Raw genomic sequence first — 17,794 nt, 5'->3', positions numbered from 1 at the left:
AGAGAATTCTGATTCACACAGATAGATACAAAATTGCGTTGGTTTAAAAATGCACCCAAATGAGAAGTCACATTCCTCGTGTCCAGAGGCAGCAGCTAAGTCCCGTCTCTTTGAATATGGGCTTAGTGACTTGCTCTTTCAAACTGTTTATTCTGCAACAGCCTTCTACCTTCATTTACGCTGACAGGAGGAGAGGTTTATTCAAACATCTTCTCCCCAGTGAGCTAACCTGGCAGCAGAATTTAAATACATCAGTGGGCTCTAACACATATACAAGTGTGTCCACTCACTTTTATTAGAGCTTTTAAAATAAAATTTAAAAAGTTAAACCAAATAAAATGTTATGAATTTCTTATACACTTCCCCTATATTCTACAGTTCCTTGAAATATCTTGAAGGAAAAAAAGTGGATTTAATCCATCCAACCTGCTTCCTTTATCTATGAGGAAGGAGATCCAAAGAAGAACAGCATTGGATTGACTCTAGATTGCGCTTTTTTTTTTTTAATTAAAAAAAATTTTTTTGGCCGTACCGCAAGACATGCGGGATCTTAGTTCCCCGACAACGGATCGAACCACTGGACTGCAAGGGAAGTCCCCTAGATCGCTTCTTGAGACACAAAACAGGCTTGTTTCTTCCCTTTGTTCTTACACTTTTTGGCCTAAAAGCCTCCTCTCATTTCCCATAGGCTCCTCACCAGGGACCAATTGTAGATGAACTGTTTGAAACATCGATTTTCCCCAAGCAGCTGCCAGACATCTGAGATCCAAACACTAGCTCAGCCTGGGCTCAGCTGAACCCTGGCCTCCCTGGGACTCGGTCTGGACTGCAGGCTCCACTCCACGGCACACGGCCCACTCTAGGCAGGCACTGCCTCCCGGCTTCGTCCCACTGGTGAATGGGTCCCCAGAGGCAGGGCCAATGCAGTGAAGCCCCAGGACCCCACAGCTCCAGGTCCTCAGATCTATGACAGGGGCTACGCCCCTTCCCTCCTGGGACCCCTAGTGCCTTACCCTCTCATCAGATGGTGTCAGGGGCCAGCAGGAATACATTTTCAACAGAAGTCAGCCCTATCCTCAGGAAAAATTTCTTTCCATTCCTGGGGGGTGGAGGGGGGAGATGGGGAATGGGCTTTGAACTGGCAGAGCTGGCTGCTAGAAAGCCCCCTCCCTATGGTCCCAGCTTTTGACATTCAAGGAAACCCTTCTCTGATTGAGGGTTCTGCCTGTGTAACTCTTGGGTGTAACTTTCCCAGTGTGCCCCCCACACCAGCGACCCACCTTCTGTTTCTTTCCTTGGTGCATGTAGAAGGGCAAAACAAGGGCCAGTGTGACTTCCTCTGCAGGACCTCTGGACCAGCACTGTATCCACTTAAAGTTAAAAGCAACAGGTGAAATTAATTTTTATAATATACTTTGGTTAACTCAGTTTATCTAATAGGTTACATCTCAATTTGTCATCAACATAGAACATCATTAGTGACTATTTTACCTTCTTTCCTTTGTCTGACAAGTCTTCAGCACGTGTCCATTAGGACTAGTCCATTTCAGCTCCATAGCCACAAGTGGGCAAGTGGCTACTGTGCTGGATGGGCTAGGGCACAGAAGTCACGCTGGCCCCGTTTTGCCCTTCTAGACCCATCAAGGAAACAGGGATGGCTCCCGTGTGTGTTGGGGGGGCGGGGCACACTGGTAAAATCACGGCCAAGAACTACACAGGCAGAATCCTCAATCAGAGCAGGGTCTCCTGGAATGTCCAAAGATGGGACCTTAGGGAGGGTGCTTTCTAGCAGTCAGCTCTGCCAGTTCAAAGCCCATTCCCCATCTCCCCCACCCCCCACCCCCGCCATCCCCTCAGGAATGGAAAGAGGTTCTTCCTGAGCACAGGGCAGTCAGCTGTTCAAAATGTATTTCTGCTGACCCTTGACATCATATGATGGGAGGCTAAGGCATTAGGGGGTCCCACGAGGGAAGTCTAGAGACTTCCAGAACCCACAAACCTTCTCATCCCTCACTGGAAAAACCTGCCTGGTCCCACTCGCCCATCTCTAAGTCTTTCGTTCGTTGCCTCCCGGTTCCCCAAGGGCCCACGGCGGACCTGACCCTGCGCCTCCGCTGCCCGGGCTGCCGGCGCCCCTCCTCCCTGCCCCGCCGGGCCACGTCGGCGGCCGGCCTCCTCTCCGACCCCGGGCTGGGCGGCGCTGGGCGGGGGCTGCGGGGCGGGGCGGCCGGGGCCCCGCCTCCCTCGCCGCGCCTCCGGGTCGCCGCCTGCGCCCGGGAGCTCCGCCACCGCCGCCGCCGCCGCCGCCCGGGACCCGGGAGCTGAGAACCGGGCCGCCGTCATGCTGAGCCGGCTCGGGGCGCTGCTGCAGGAGGCCGTGGGGGCGGTGAGGCCCGGGGGGGCCGGGGCGTGCGGGGCCTGGGCCGGAAGGGCGGGCGCGAGGCCGAGGGAGGAGCCGGCGGGCGCGCAGGCGGGCGGAGGGCGGAGGGCAAGGGCCGCCTCCAGGAAGGGACCCCCACCTGGGCCACGGCGCCCCTTCTCAGGCCTCCTGGCTTCCCCGCCGCGCCCCTCCCGCGCAGCGCTGCCCGCGTTCAGGGGCTTCTTTCCCCATCGCCCCAGTTCCCAGCTCCTCTCCAGGTCGCACCAGCCCCTAACCCTTCTCCCCGGATTGCTTCCTGTTTATTTTTCCTGCTCCCCTAGTCTCTCCCAATTCCCAAAGTCCTCTGTGCTGAGTGCTCCCTTGTCACCCAATAGTTTCTTCCCAAAATTCTCCCCGTGTCCCCTCCCCCATCCTGGGTGCCTTCCTCCTCCCCCACGCTCCTCCCTTCCTGGTCACCTGGGCTTAAAAAATAGCTGCCCCTTCCCCTTGGTTCCGGAACTCTCGGACGGCTCCAAGACCTCACTCAGGCACAGCCTGTCCTCTCACCTTGGACTTGGAAAGTGCGGGCCCCGACTGGCTAAGTCCCCAGGAAGGGTACAGATACAGTCCGGGGTGGGGGGGAGCGGGGGAGCTGGCCCAGGAAACAGTCTTCTGCAGGGTACAAGCGCAGTTTCCAGAACGTTATCTCAACACCAGGCCAGCCCTGGCCGCACTGACCTTGAGTCAGGAGCGGCCAGCTGTGGTGGGGCCTGGGGCGGCCCCCAGGGCCCAGGAGTTTGTGTTTCTGACATTTTCTGTTCGGGTTGAAGGCTGGTCAGAGGCGCCCACAGCGGCTGTTCTCTTCATTCAGCAAGATAAAAGTGCCCTTTAGATAGGGCAGGCAGGGTGCCCTCCAGTTAAAGTAACTCTGCCTAGAATCTGCTTGTAAAGTTAACAGTTCTTTTGTCTCATAGTATAAGCCCTCCCCCTCATCGATCAGTTGAGTGTATCAGATGTTCTCAGGAGAAACAGCCTGGGGTTCCATCCCCTTCCTCCCCAGCACACACCCCAGATCAGAGCTTGTTATGACGAGAACAGTCTCAGCCTTAAGCAAACGTGCGAAGAAAGTGAAAAGCTTCTGCTCTTTCTACTCTCCTCCTGTCCCAGCGCTGCCCTTGCTGGTGTTCCGGAGCCCTGGGCCATCCTGCCTCAGGAGGGCGTCCCAAAATGAACTCTCCTCCCTGTCCCCAGCCCAAATAGCTGTCGTTTTAGGGAGTAACCTAACATTCTTTCATATCTCTCTGGGAAAGCTCCATACACAAGGTGGGTGGACTGGATAGACAGGACCCTGGCCCTGAGAAGTGCGTTTCTAACTTCCTGTGTGGAAATTCCAGTTTCAGTGGCGGCAGGAGTATTGGTGGTCAAGGGAGATATTTTTAGGCAGGTGGTCTTAGGCCCCTCAGTATGTAAGATACAGATGATGCCCTGTGTACCATCAGGAGAGGTGGGGACCCCTCGCTGCCCCCAAGCTTGAGCATAGGTCTTCCCAGGGCTGGGTCACCAGGTTAGAACCCCCAGCAAGTTGCTTGACTCCTTGTTAAGGAGGAAGAGCGCTCCTTCCTGCCCTCTTCTGATGAAATACAATAGCAGTCTTTACAGTTCTTTGTAAAAATACTATTATCTTTCAAAAATCATTTGGTGCAGTTTCTTTGGTCTGCAGTAACAGTAGCTAATAATAGATCCAAGTCAACATTACCTCCTGCTTTCTTAGCTCTAACCATCTGCTTGGGCTAACCTTTGATCTCCTGTTTCTCCTTTTCTTCCTGGGTTGTTCTTTTTTGGTATAAGTCCTGCTTAAGGCTTTAGGAGACTATAAATGAATTTTAAGGCTAGATGAGACCCCATCACAGACTTGTGAGATGACTATAGTGTGGTCAAGGGTCAGAGGGCTTTCCCAGAGAGAAGGAACTATGGAAAGAGCTTAAGGAGTTCGCTGAGATATTTAGTAAATATCAGTGAGTGGTCACTCTGCAGAACCCTTTAGGGGCTGGCAGAGGTGGAAACACAGAACCCTGGCTCTCAGGGAACTCACAGTCTCCTGGAAAGATGACTGCTCACCCAACAATGATAGCATCACATAGAACGTGATAAGATGCAGTCACTCCATATGGATGATGTGTTTGGAACGACTGTGGGAGGCTCCACTCCCGTAAGGGTCGTGGCCCCCACAGCTGACTTTGAAAGAAGATAAGACTGCCTGGGCGGCTAAGGCAGGGGGAATATTTCAAGGCTTCTGACTCAGTGTTATTGCTTTCTCCTCTTGTCACAGTGGCCTGCTAAGCATTCATCCTGTATCTGTCTCCTACACACCTGCCAGATGACTCTTCCTCACACAGCTCAGAAGATGTCACTAACCTGCACCTGACTGCCTTAAAAAAAAATTTAAAAAAAAATTAGACTTCTTGGTTTGGCCAAGAAATTCAAGGCCCCACACACTCATCAATTCATCCTTGCCCCAAACATACTTTGCAAAGTTCCTTCTGCAGGAAATGTCTCTAATTGTTGAAATCAGACCCAGCTCTTCAGGTTTTAGTTCCTGCATGACCTCAGTAAAGCCTCTTCATTCCACTTGTTAGAAGTGACCCCTCTTTACCCGAATGTCACTCTCTACCTCTCCTGTGTTCTCATGCTACTTCAGTAGTTGAGTTATTCAGTGTGTTTTGTATTCTCTTCTCTTCCATGGCATGTTTCTGGAGGACTGGCTCTTAGCCTCGTATGGCTCGTAACATCAGGCATGGTGTCTTGTACACGGTAGGCACTCAGCAGATACCTACTGAGGGAGTTATGGAAGGAGGAGACACCCCGTCCTGTGGTGCAGTAAAGCATGAAGTTAGAGATGCGTCCAGGGATCCCAGAGGTGGCTTTGTGGAGGTGGGGGCCCTGAGCTGGACCTCACTGGGGACTGCTAGGACCTAGACTGGTGCAGGAGGATACAGGGCCTCCTGGGCAGAGGAGTGGCCGGAGAAAAGACCAAGAGGTAGGGATGTAGGTAGGGACAATTGGATTATGCATTTTCTCCTGTGAACATTTACTTTGCAAGTAAAGAGAAGAAAGGCCCTTTTCTGGAGAAGTTTTTAGGGGAAGTGGTTGTTACCAGTTCAAGGTTAGTTCCAGCCAGGGCATGGAAATAGAGAGAGCACTTCGGGAAAAGGGGGAGGTTGGGGGTTGCTCACAGCAGATCAGAATTCCCACAGGGTGATTGAAAGAGCCAGAGGAGATGTGGACAGGAGCAGAGCTGAGAGGAGCTAGGGGTGCATGACCTGCAGCCATGGACAAAAGATGCAGCATATTATAAGCAAGGCACTTTCTTAATATTCCGCTAACATTACCCATATGGCTGAACTGAGCTGTCGTGGCCTTCAACCTGAATTTTCAGACTCAGACTGAGGGAGACCTGAGAGGTTTGTCTTTGCCACCTTTTCCATCTGTATCATTTTGATTTTGTTGTTTTGGGGGTGCTCTCCTGTTTTCCTCTATGTACCTCTTTGTAGCATAACCATGATATATAGAAATGATCTGTTTCTGTGTCTCTTTCCCCTGCCAACAGTCTTAGCTGCTCTGGGACAGGGGATGTAGAATCATGACCTGTAGCAGGAGCACAGCATTTCCAGGAGGGAGGCAGGGTCTGAGGAGAGGAACCAGGAGATTGTTGGCAGATATGGAGACAATGGGCAAATGTCCTGGAGAAAACGTGTTGCTATTCAATTTGAGAACCCAGGGCCACAGTGCCTCCTCCAGGGCCCAGCACCCATCCGACCCTTAGCAGATGGTGGGATGTCCTTTCTGAGGAGTGCTGGTGGCGGCCGCTTAGGTCATGTCTGCTCTCTCCACAGCGGGAGCCCAGCATTGACCTGCTGGAGGCCTTCGTGGAACACTGGAAGGGCATCACAAACTACTATATCGAGAGCACAGGTGGGGCCTGGTCTCCTTCCACGCATGGATCCCCGGAGGGAGCGGGGAGCAAGGTGCGGGCAGGAAGGTGTGCGTGGGGTCACCCTGCAGCTCAGAGATGCAGGTGTGCTGGGGAAGGTGACATCCACTGCCCAGGAGTTTAGAGTGGGGACTGTCCTGCCCTGACCTTCTGGGAGGGGACCTGTGTGAGGCAGGAGTGGGGACAAGGAGACGGAGTCTCACTGGCCTGACTCTGCAACCCAGAGGTTGAATGCCACTTGCCCCCGGCTTCCAGCTGGGCAGTGTCCAGGCCTTCAGTCCCCAAGTGCCTGTGACCCGTGCCCAGGGCTTACTGATTAAAGAAAAGAAATGAAGTAAATTCCTCTTTTCCCTGAGTCGGCTTAGAGGGCATTTCCCTTGTAGAGACCTGGTGTGGGAGGAGAACAAAAACCAAGGCATGTAGCGTGCCTGGTCCTTCTCCCCAAGCTGACACTCTAGAGAGCCAAAGCCTTGGGTCATCTGGGCCCATCGGGATCACTCACTGAGGGGGCAGAGCCTCATTGGCTGCTTGGTAGCCAATATGCTGGGATTGGTGGAGATGCACTGGTTGCCAGGTAACGTTTCCTGCATCCCGAGCTTTCCACTTCCAAGAGTTCAGACGGGTTTGATTCCAGCTGACAACTTTCCTAAAGCCTTTATTTCCAGCCTGAGCCAGCCCAAGAAATTAAAAATGGCCTTTGGACCCTCAGAGGGACCCTCTGAGCATTCCGTTAGACCAGGTTCCTGAATCTTGACATCGGTGACACCTTGACTGGATCAGTCTTTGTTGTGGGTGGTTGTATGTTTAGCAGCAACTCTGGCCTCTACCCACGAGATGCCAGTAGCACCCCTCCCCATTGTGACAACCATACATGTCTCTCCAGACATGGCCAGGTATCCCAGGGAGGGGATGCAAAAGCGCCCCAGTTAAGAACGATTGTTTTAGACTGCAGATCTCTTTTTTTTTTAACTGAGATATAATTGACATATAACATTATATTAGTTTCAGGCGTAGAGCATATTGATTCAATATATGGATATATTATGATCACCACAATGTCTAGTTAACATCTGTCACCACGCATAGCTACAGTTTTTTTTTCTTGTGTTGAGAACTTTTAAGATTTTCTCTGTTACCAAAAAACTTTCAAATGTACAGTACAGTATCATTAACTCTAGTCACCATGCTGTACATTACATGCACAGGACTTATTTTACATCTGGAAGTTTGCACCTTTTAGACTGAAGATCTCTTGACAGGGAACCCCAAGCTACCAGAAGGCTAGGAAAAGATCTAGAACTGCCTCGGGTTCACCTGGGCCCAATTCATTAATTTCCAGACTGGTCCCTGCACCAGAGGTACAGGGGTGGGTGAGGTGAGTTGCCTTGCTCAAGAGTCTATGCTTTTAAGAAAAGCTAGGGGGTGCTCCAAGGCCAGTCCCAAAGTACCAAAACTTTATAAAAATCCTCTACCCTCTGAGACTGACTAAGAAAACCCCACTAACCAGCTTCTCCATCAGGACCTGGGCACTGTGCAGTGAGTTTGAGTCTGAACCCAAGGTCGTGCATGGATTTTTTTTTTTCTTCTTCTTCTTTGTAAAAAAATAGAGTATTGCCTTCTGTGAGTGTAAAACAGACATAAACAGGCCCCAGGAGGTTATCTGTTAGGAAGCTGTTTGAAGACAGCTTCTCAGTTATATGACAGAGACCCCTGAGCCCATAGCTTCTCACTCAGGCCCAGAGCTGGCCTGAAGCCTAGCAGGTGTCCTTCTGTAGACCCCAGAGTTCAGAGAAAAAATGCTGCTACTTTCCTGTAATAAGGTGCTGGGGCCTGCACACATGCTCTGTCAGAGGGCTGTATCCTGGGCTGCTTCTAAAAGGTCTTTTGTCTTTTTAACTGGAGAGGCATCAAGTGTAAAATTCCCTTTCCTCTGGTGGCTGGAGAAAACTATTAACCTGGCCTCCTCCTCCAGGTTGCTCTCTGTCTCCCCTCCTCCCCCAGGCCCCATGGGCTTGACCCCATCAAGCCAGAGTGCCCCTCTTCATCCCATTCGTCTTGTTCCCTGAATCTTGATTAGATGAAAACACCCCGGCCAAGAAAACAGATATTCCCTGGCGGCTGAAGCAGATGCTGGACATCCTGGTGTATGAGGAGAAGCAGCAGGCGGCAACCAGCGAGGCGGGGCCGTGTCTGGAGTACCTGCTGCAGCACAAGATCCTGGAGACCCTGTGCACGCTGGGCAAGGCTGAGGTGGGCAGGACCCCGGGTGCCTCTGGAACCTTCCACCTGAGCCTGTGGTCCTCCCAGTGCCGACGCCGGGGGAGGGGGGTGAGCTGGGGGTGGGGGCGCTGAAGCTGTCAGAGAACACACCCGGCCACCTCCCGGAGCCTTCGGGCCCTTGCTTGTTTCCTTTGGTGGCGTGTTCTCTCTGTCCTCAGGGTTGAGGACGTGTGCCCTTTCCTTGTTTAGTCTCCATTCATTCTTCAAAGATGTACTGAGAACCAGCCGTGTGCCGGGCTGTGTTCTAGGCTCTAGGGACCTGGCAGTGATTGAAACAGGCGAAAATTCTAGTCGGGGAAAGGCAGGATCATCAAAGGCGCCCACGTATAGTATGTTCAATAAAGACAAGGTTACAGACAAAGGGGGCGGGGCTTCCCTGGCGGCCCAGTGGTTAAGACTCGCGCCCTCCTGATGTAAGGGGCATGGGTTCGATCCCGCATGCCTCACGGTGCGGCCAGAAAAGAAGAAGAAAAAAAAAGGAAAAGAAAGGATCAGGAAGCGGGCTTGGCAGCACAGAAGAGACCAGCTTCCAAGAGTGAGGGAAGGAGGCTCACGGAGAAGGCGCCCTCCGCGCAGTGAGGGGAGGAGCGGTCTGGTCTGGGGTGTGGCCTCACCGCCTAACTGACAGGCACTTTGTCCCCGACCCGCAGTACCCGCCAGGCATGCGGCAGCAGGTGCTCCAGTTCTTCAGCAAAGTTCTGGCCCAGGTGCAGCACCCCCTCCTGCATTACCTCAATGTCCACAGGCCTGTGCAGGTGAGGGGCTAAAGGGTGTCTGGGGGTGAGGCCGATGCTTTCAAGAAAAGCTAGGGGGTGCTCCAAGGCCCGTCCCAAAGCACCAAAACTTTCTCTGCAAAAACACTGCACCCTCTGAGACGCTAAGAATGCCCCCACATCCAGCTTCTTCCTCAGGACCTGGGCACCGCGCCACAGGTTTGAGTCTGAACCCATGGCCGTGCAGATTGTTTTTTTTCTGCTGCCCTATTCCTCCCTCTCTTCCCTGCCACCCCATTCCCCTCTGTCACTGTCCTGCTCCCCTTCCAGAAACTTCTCCGACTTGGTGGGACAGTTCCTGGATCCCTCACAGAAAAGGAGGAGGTGCAGTTCACCACCGTCCTCTGCTCCAAGATCCAGCAGGATCCAGCCCTGCTCACCTACATCCTAGAGGTGAGCACCTCTGGGGAGCAGAAGAGGGAGGGCCCAGACCCCAGGGCAAGCCCGTGTGGCCCTTCTGAGGAAGCAGAAGGATGGAGCAGGTACCGGGGAGGCGCTCAGGCAGCTCCCCCTCCAGCCCCACGCGGAGGCGCCAGCAGCCAGCCCACTGTGTATCCCCAAGGGGCCACCATGGGGAGTGGCCTGCACCACAGCCGGGCCTCACCCAGCCTCCCTTGCAGGGTAAAAAGACCACCGGTAGGAAGAAGGCATCCAGAGAAGCCACGGCCCTGCCGAAAGAGGCAGCTGGCGTCAAGGACAAAGACCGCCCCCACAGCAGGGCTCCCGACAGGAGTGCCTGTGGGGCCCAGGCCTTGAGCACCCAGCTGCCTGCTGAGGCCGAGGAGCCAGGTGGAGGGACCGGGGAGAGCAACCTCATCACCTCCCTGATTGGCTTGTGCAAGAGCAAGGTGCCGGTTGCCGAGACACAGGGGACAGGCCGGGGAGGGTGAGTTGCTGGGAGGGCACGTGGGGGATCAGCCACATGTCCCTGAAGTGGTACTCTTATCCCCTAGAAAGGTCGGGTGGCCCTGAAGGCCCAGGAGAACCTGCTGCTCCTGGTAAGCGTGGCTTCCCAGGCAGCCGCCACCTACCTGGTGCAGAGCAGCCCTTGTTGCCCTGCCATCGTCGAGCACCTCTGCCAGCTGTACCAGTCCCTGCCGGCCTTCCTGGACCCCGCAGACGTTGCCGCTTTAGAGGGCATCAGCTGGAGGTAGGCGCTTGGTCAGGGAAGGCTGGGCTACATCTTCAGTGGCTAGAACCCTGACTGTCATCTTCCTGGCAGTGGCTCTTCTTGTTTTCCGGGGGTGATGGGGACCTCTGCTGGCCACCCTCTTCCTGAGGTTACAGCCCATGCTCAAGGGCCTTCTAGCCTTCCAGGAGAGCATCACTTTGACTTCTGCCCTGAGAGCCCCCAGTAGAACTGACCCTCAGCAACAGAGGTTCTAGAGTGGAGGGCAGAAGGGCCCAGCTTCCTGGACGTACGTGAAGCAGGCCTCACAGACCTCCCTCACTCTTCCTCAGGTTACCCACCGCCCCGTCTGATGAGGCGTCCTTCCCCGGCAAGGAGGCCTTGGCTGCCTTTTTGGGCTGGTTTGATTACTGCGACCAGCTCATCACAGAGGCACATACGGTGAGCAGGGCGGGCGCGGACGGGGCTCTCCTTGGGTGCTGCCCACTTCATGCTGCTCTGTTCGTGTCTCTACCTGGAGGACCCAGGGGGTCTTTTGGGAGCTGGGTGGGGCCTGGAGCCAGCAGGGACCCTTTACCTGTTGTGTTAGGTGAAGTGCAGGACACAGCTATTTCTCAGTGGAAAATTGTTGATTGGACGTAAAAACGTGTTTAAGACATGCTCTTTGGCGCCCAGGTGGTTTCGGATGCCTTGGCAAAGGCTGTGGCTGAGAAGTTGTTTGTGGAGATTCTGCAGCCCCAGCTCCTACACGTGTAAGTTCTGTCCAGTTCCCTTGGGCGTGGCCGTGGTCCAGGCAAACCGCCCACCCCACCAAGCTCCTTCCTGTGCCCGAGGCCAGGGACCTCCTTGGCCAGAGTCACGGGAGTCTGTGGGCTCTGCCCGTGGACGTTCGCCACGCCTGTCCTTCTGACACAGTCGTGGCTCAGAGCGACGTGGGCTAACAGAGGCCTCCCGCCCTTGGACTCCAGGACCTCAGGAGGGGTGGGGCATGAGCAGAGAAATACCAGCCGAAGATGCCAGGGAGCCAGGAGAGGGCTCTGGCCCTCCACCCGCCTTCCCTCCCTGCTGCTCCTCTGGTCTCCCGCACCCTGCCTGACCCAGCGCGCTCTCCCTGCAGGTCTGAACAGAGCGTGCTGACCGCCACGGCCCTGCTCACGGCCCTTCTGCGCCAGCTCCGCTCCCCTGCGCTGCTGCGGGAGGCTGTGGCCTTCCTCCTGGGCACAGACCCGCAGCCCGCAGCCCCCGAGGACAGCCCCCACACCCTGTGCGCCCACCTCGTCCGGCACTGCGACCACCTCTCTGATGAGGTGAGGTGCTGGGGCCCTCCTCTCTGTTCGCTCCGCCCCACCAACCCCTGCCCAAGGGATTTCCTGAAGCTTCTTCCCATTTTCATTAGCTTTCCAGGTGGTTCTACCCTTGAGGCATTGAAACACAAGCCCCCCCCCCCCCCCCCGCAAAAAAGAGAAAAAGGCCAGTGACCCAGTGATTGGTAGCCAAACTGCCTTTGTCACGCAGTAATTTTCTGTGATCACATACTTGTGATGGCACTTTTTATCTTACAACATGCTTTTATATTCATTTGGCTTGTTTGAGGCTGACAGCCACTCTGTGAGGTAGGTGAGGCCGGTATTCCATTTTTCAGACATGGAAGCTGAGGTGCAGAGGAGCCAGCTGGCTTGCCTGATACCACACCTCAAATTAGTAATGGAACGGGGACCAGCCAGACTTCTGGTTCCCAGGCCAACACCCATCTGCTCCCCTTAAAACCTGCCACCTTAGCCCCCAGATGGAGGAGGTGATCCCCTCCTCGGGGGCTCTTCTCACCTGGGTGGGAACTTCCCAGGCACCCCTAGAGGCCAGGGTGGGGAAGGGGTGCCCTGCTGACCCCTTCTTGCCCCAGATCAGCATCGCCACGCTGCGGCTGTTTGAGGAGCTGCTCCAGAAGCCCCACGAGCAGATCATCCACAGCCTGATCCTGCGCCACCTCGAGGGGCGCCCTTACGTGGCCCGGGGCTCGCCAGAGCCCGAGAGCTATGAGGACACCCTGTAAGTGAAACCCAGTGCCTTGGGGAGGCCTCAGGCCATTGGGGACCACCACGCAGCCCCCAGCACCCTGCACCAGTTCCTGTGTTCACTGGTGCCTCGCTTGTCTGCCTGGCACAGAGATCTGGAAGAAGACCCCTACTTCACAGATGGCTTCCTTGACTCCGGCTTTCAACCTTCCACGAAGCCTCCCCCTGCCCCTGCCACCAACCCCGATGGCAAAACAGCGGTGACCGAGATTGTGAACAGGTAGGAGCAGGTCAAGGAGTCTGAGCCACCTGAGTTCTGTTCCATCTTTGGCCACAGCCCTGATGGGGCGCAGCCCGGGAGGGAGTGCTCCCTCGGGGCTGGAGATGGAGTGGGGGAGAGCAGGGTGGTGCAGGTGGGGGACCCCCCCCCACACCTAGGGTCCTGTCTCTCAGTTTCCTCTGCCTCGTTCCTGAGGAAGCCAAGACCTCGGCTTTCCTGGAGGAGACTGGATACGACACATACGTCCACGATGCTTATGGACTGGTGAGTGTCGAGGCCTCTGCCAGCACCCAGTTCTTGTCACTCAGAGCGCGGGGTTAACACACTCTGCCTCTGTGATCTCCTGCCCGGGGTGCTCCCAGCTCTGGCCCAGTGCCTGAGCCTCACCTGCCTGCTGGTGCCTCCTGACCACTGGGCCCACCTCTTCAGTTCTCCCCTCCTGTTTCAGTTCCAGGAGTGCAGCTCCCGAGTGGCGCCCTGGGGCTGGCCACTGGCTCCCACACCCCTGGACCCCCATGAGCCCGAACGGCCTTTCTTTGAGGGTCACTTCCTCCGAATGCTGTTCGACCGCATGTCCCGGATTTTAGAACAGGTAGCTGACAGGGCTGGGCCCCAGCCACAGGGCGAGGGCCTCTGGAGTCCTTCAGGAGAACAGAGCCCGGCCATGGGGGTCCAGTCATCTTCCCTTTTCCGGCGCCACGACCCCCCTCAACCCCCACCTTTCCCCAGGCGGGAAGCACCGTCTCGCCTCTGCTCCACACGCCCTAACGTGTCCTGGCCCTCAGCCCCAGGGAACCCATGACACACACATCACATGCATTTCCAACCCCTGCACACGTTCACACTGGCCAGGCACCTTGCTGGGGGGCGGGGGTGCAGAAGTGCTCACCACCCCTGCCAACCCTCGCTTGTCCACCGTGCTCCCCACAGCCGTACAGCCTGAACCTGCAAGTGACCTCAGTCCTGTCCCGGCTCGCCCTCTTCCCCCACCCCCTCATCCATGAGTACCTCCTGGATCCCTACATCAGCCTGGCCCCTGGCTGCCGGAGCCTGTTTTCTGTGCTCGTCAGGGTGAGGATGCCCAGGCTGGAGGAAGTGTGCCAGTGCTGAGGGCAGGAAGGGAGGGGGACGGGATGGGAGGGCTGGGGGCTGCAGGAATGGGCCCCCTTGCCAGCGCCAGGGGACAGCACTGGTGCCACCCCTCTCCCATGGTTCGGCAGGGCCAGGAACCCTGCGGCCGTGTCACTGGTCTCCTCCTCAGTCCCCTTGTTCGTGCTCTAGGTGATCGGAGACTTGATGCAGAGAATTCAGAGGGTGCCCCAGTTCCCAGGCAAACTGCTCCTGGTGCGCAGGCAGCTGATGGGCCAGGTCCCCGGGGAGCAGTAAGTAACTGAGGGAAGGGGGTGCCCGAGGAAGAGCCCTGGAGTGGGAAGGCGAGGGCTTCCCAGTGGGGGAGGTGCCAGGACGGGCAGAGGCGCGCCCGTTGCTGAGGCCTGTGGTCCCTCATAGACGCTCAGGGCTGGCTGTCACTGGGTGATCCTGCACAGACACTGGGATGTCACACTGCACACACTCCCCACACTTCCCAACCGTGACCCCCGTGCTGTCTCCCTCAGGCTGGACCACCAGACCCTCCTCCAGGGCGTAGTCGTCCTTGAGGAGTTCTGCAAGGAGCTGGCTGCCATTGCTTTCGTCAAGTTCCCCCCGCACGGTCCTCACCTGCGCCTCTCCACACCCCCAGAAGGGCACGTCTGAGCAAGGAGCGTGACAGGAGAGGAGACTCCCGTCCGCACCTCTGCCCAAGAGCTGCCTCCCACCTGGCACTGCTGCCACCGCCGTCCTCCCAGGTTGGGGGCTTGGTTCCATCTCTTTTACATCCCAAGGCCCCTCCGCCTGTGTGGAGGTCTGGGCTTCCACTCTCAAGTTCACTCAAGATGACCTTGGCCTGTTGGCCGCACCAGACTGTGTTTCAAGGAGTGGGTCTCCGAGGTACCAGAGGCCAAGGAGAAAAAGTGATGGCTTCTTGGACAGCATGGGGTCCTCGGAGCCTTCTCTGGGGAGCTGGGTGATGGCCAGGTGGGCCCTCAGATCCAGAGCCTCGTGTGTCTGTCCTGTGCCTGTCACCTGTCTCTATGGCCTATCTGTGGCGAAAGCCAAGACCTGAGACTCAATTCTAGGGACACAAGGGGGAGTGAACTGATGGCTCTGTGGCTGGTCAGGACCACAGGCCAGAGAGAATGGGGGCATGGCCCTCTTTTTGTCACACTAGGTACCATAGATGCTGCTGAGATTTGACATTTTTTTCTCCTGCCTTCTTGGCTTAACCCTTGAGGAAGGGGCAGTGGATAACAGGGGAAGCCCCTCTTCCTGCTCGGCCCTCCTGGAAACTGTTGCAAAATTCCCAACAGCCTCATGGCAAATGCCCAAGGCATGCTCCGCACCCAGGCGGGGGCAGCTGCTAATGAGAAGCTTGATGCAACTGCAGCCAGGGCGGGAGAGGGCCTGGGGAGCTGGGGGGCTGGATGCCAGACTCCAGTCTCCAGCTCCAGCTGGTTTCTCTCTGGCGCCTTCTTAACCCGTCTCGGCAGGTCCACAGCACCTGGGCAGAGGGGCTCAGAGACTGGGGGGGGCCTGTCCTCGCCCTTAGCATTCTGCTGGGGTTCTCCATGGAATACTCCCCCAGGGGTGCCAGAAGCTCTGGGTCCAGGTGAGGCGAGGATGCCCACCAGACCACCAGCCCCCCAAGACCTGGTGGGAAGGGGCTGGGGACGCAGGCAGCCAGGCGTGGTGGTGTTTGCCCTGTGTGCCCTCCGAGGCTGGGGTTACCACCCCACCCGGCCCAAATCTGTCTCAACCTGCAGGGATACACAGGCGGCGCCAGGCATTACCTCACAGTAAACTGCAGTCGCTGGCTTTGCTCCTGGGCAAGGAGGAGCAGGCCGGAGCCCCTTTAGCTTCCTTTTCCTGCCCATGCCGCTTCTAGAAGCCGGCCACAGGCTGCCAAGAGGTGACATGAAAGAGGAGGAAACTCAGTGACCCCTACCTCTCCTGCATTCCTCCAAGCTGGGGAAGGTTTAACTGCTGCTCTGGAGGACACCGTGCATGTGCCCGCATGTGTGTGTGCGTGTGTGGGCATCGGTGTGGGACGGGGAGCAGAGCTCAAAGGGTGAATTGGGTCTGGACTTTCTGGTTCAGAAAACGTTCGCGTGTCTGGGAGTCAGACACTCCCCCCACCATCAGTGCACTTGGGCATTTGCACAGTGTCCCCCCAGACAGCACAGCAATAAACGGTGTGGTTGCGTGGACACAGCCGCCCTTTTCTTCTCCGCCCTTCGCGTCCTTCTGCCCAGGGCTCCACTGCTAACTCAGGCCCATCTTCCTCCCTAAGGGAGATGAATTAAATTCCTTTCCCAGCACAGGATGGAGGGGTGCCGTGTGTCTGTGCATGTGTGTGTTGGGGCGGGGGGGTGGTGGTAAAGAGAGGCTCTGGCAGTGCAAACCTGATGTTCCTCAGCGCCTGCCAGGAACCAGGAACCAGGCTCTCTTGGCCAAGCAGCACTGTTTCTGCTCTGCTGGCCTACAGCTGAAAGCTGGCAGCCCCAGAGACACCGCACGGAAACGGGCCACCTGAGGCGTCTGTGTGCAAGTCTCCTTTTTAGTGTTTCTGTCATGAGCAGTATGACTGCTTTAGTGGTGAATAGTGGGCCTGATGTTTTAAAAAATCTTGTCCCTAAGTGTATGTGTGTGGAGATCCTCTGGTGGGCAGTGGGGGCGTGGGGGGTGTTCACCAGGAGTACTCCAGGGCAGGCAAGCCGCAGACACAAAGTGAGGGCTGCTCCGTGGCTTTCACCTCGCGGTATGTTACAGTAACTTGGGTTGCTTTCAAAAATACCAGTGCCCCAGTCCCACCCTCCACCAGTTAATTAGCTCTCTGGGGGTGGGCGCACAGTTGTTTTTAAAGCTCTCTGGGTGATTCTAATGGACACCCAGGGATGAAAACTACTATAGGCTACTTAATGGAAGTAAAGACCCCGTCCTTCAATGTGGATGTGGACCCGTAGGTCCCGCAGACACTGAGAGAAGGGAGCCATTTGGAAGATGTTTATCTTTAGAAGGATCAAGAGGATTCCCACCACAGGCCCAGGCTCCAGAAAGACAAGATGGCAGCCCAGAGAGGCAGGGAAGGGGGCCTCTGAGGTCATCCTGGCTCTTCAGTGTCAGAGGGGAGTTAGCACAGAAGGGAAACCCAGTCAAGTATTTCTCTGCTCAGAACCAAACCTGTCGTTAGTGATTAGTGTACCGCAGTGAGTAAGGAGCATGATATGTTTCCTTGATTTCCTTTAGTTTTCCCTTAAACTTTAGTAAAGTTCTTTTTAAAAATAACTCCTACCGTGATTCGGCTGAGCTGAGGGGAAATGAAGAGCGGGTCTGGGGCTGGCTTCGGGCTGGAGTTGCACCGAGGCAGAGGCAGGAGCCTGGGGGCAGAGCGATGCGGGGAAGGATCCACTGGAGAAGCTCGAGGAGAAAGAGACGGGCAGAGGGACAGCTCTCACAGCCCCTCGCCCACCCGAAGCTTCCCCTGGCCTTCTCACTGCCCAAACCTTGGAGGGGATGTGGTCATATCCCACCTGGCAGGCCGATGAAGGAGCCCCAGCGGGCCCGAGACAGGCTGTGGTGGACAAAGGAAGCCTGCCAGCCAGTCATCTGCAGTGTCACCTGCATGTTGCCTGCTGTCTGGAAAGGCCTGGGTGGTATCATTGGGAAGAGGAGAGGAGCTTCTCTTGACCGCAGACTCCCCGCCCCCCCCCCCCCCCCCCCCCACTTCCTGCTCACTTCCAACCCACAGAGACATTTAGGCAGGAAGGCAAAGTAAGCAACACCTATTTACTCAGCCAGGGACCCACTCCCTTGGAATGACCTCCCCCAGCACCCCTTCTATGTTTTTTTTAATAAATTTATTTATTTGTTTG

The 17,794-nt window shown here is 56.1% G+C and overlaps 1 protein-coding gene and 1 long non-coding RNA gene across 8 annotated transcripts; one reads left to right on the top strand and one right to left on the bottom strand.

Annotated features, from left to right (window-relative positions):
* Positions 1-1,004: 1,004 nt before the first annotated feature.
* On the bottom strand, positions 1,005-2,700 carry LOC130844787 (uncharacterized). The gene is made up of 4 exons (XR_009051241.1): positions 2,520-2,700; positions 1,492-1,746; positions 1,281-1,370; positions 1,005-1,099 (listed from the first exon to the last, which is right to left on the bottom strand). It is a non-coding gene; the product is annotated as an uncharacterized LOC130844787 (long non-coding RNA).
* On the top strand, positions 2,245-17,762 carry FHIP2B (FHF complex subunit HOOK interacting protein 2B). Of its 7 annotated transcripts, XM_057720956.1 has the most exons (18): positions 2,286-2,386; positions 5,116-5,170; positions 6,253-6,331; positions 8,428-8,600; positions 9,281-9,385; positions 9,674-9,796; positions 10,024-10,251; positions 10,357-10,553; positions 10,865-10,973; positions 11,208-11,284; positions 11,650-11,839; positions 12,433-12,578; positions 12,696-12,824; positions 12,998-13,088; positions 13,273-13,416; positions 13,755-13,895; positions 14,106-14,206; positions 14,441-17,759. In XM_057720956.1, the coding sequence occupies exons 2-18, from the start codon at positions 5,135-5,137 to the stop codon at positions 14,577-14,579; spliced, it is 2,208 nt and encodes a 735-aa protein (XP_057576939.1). In that variant the 5' UTR covers positions 2,286-2,386; positions 5,116-5,134; the 3' UTR covers positions 14,580-17,759. The 7 variants fall into 7 exon arrangements, 6 of the variants coding, with proteins under 6 accessions (XP_057576938.1, XP_057576940.1, XP_057576943.1 ...); XM_057720955.1 differs by lacking the exon at positions 5,116-5,170 and having other exon boundaries at positions 2,245-2,386; positions 14,441-17,760; XM_057720958.1 differs by lacking the exons at positions 2,286-2,386; positions 5,116-5,170 and adding an exon at positions 5,186-5,820.
* Positions 17,763-17,794: the final 32 nt, after the last annotated feature.

This window comes from Hippopotamus amphibius, chromosome 2, assembly GCF_030028045.1.
Source record: "Hippopotamus amphibius kiboko isolate mHipAmp2 chromosome 2, mHipAmp2.hap2, whole genome shotgun sequence".
NCBI lineage: Eukaryota > Metazoa > Chordata > Mammalia > Artiodactyla > Hippopotamidae > Hippopotamus > Hippopotamus amphibius.
The sequence above is the reverse complement of the archived record's forward strand: the minus strand, read 5'-3'. Positions and strand labels throughout refer to the sequence as shown.

What these genes read in the sequence shown, in the direction of transcription:
- FHIP2B (XM_057720955.1), top strand. Translation starts at nt 2,342, where the DNA reads ATGCTGAGCCGGCTCGGGGCGCTGCTGCAGGAGGCCGTGGGGGCG. An exon ending in TGCAGGAGGCCGTGGGGGCG is followed by an intron (nt 2,387 to 6,252) that starts GTGAGGCCCGGG and finishes CTCTCTCCACAG; the next exon opens with CGGGAGCCCAGCATTGACCT. An exon ending in GAGAGCTATGAGGACACCCT is followed by an intron (nt 12,579 to 12,695) that starts GTAAGTGAAACC and finishes TGCCTGGCACAG; the next exon opens with AGATCTGGAAGAAGACCCCT.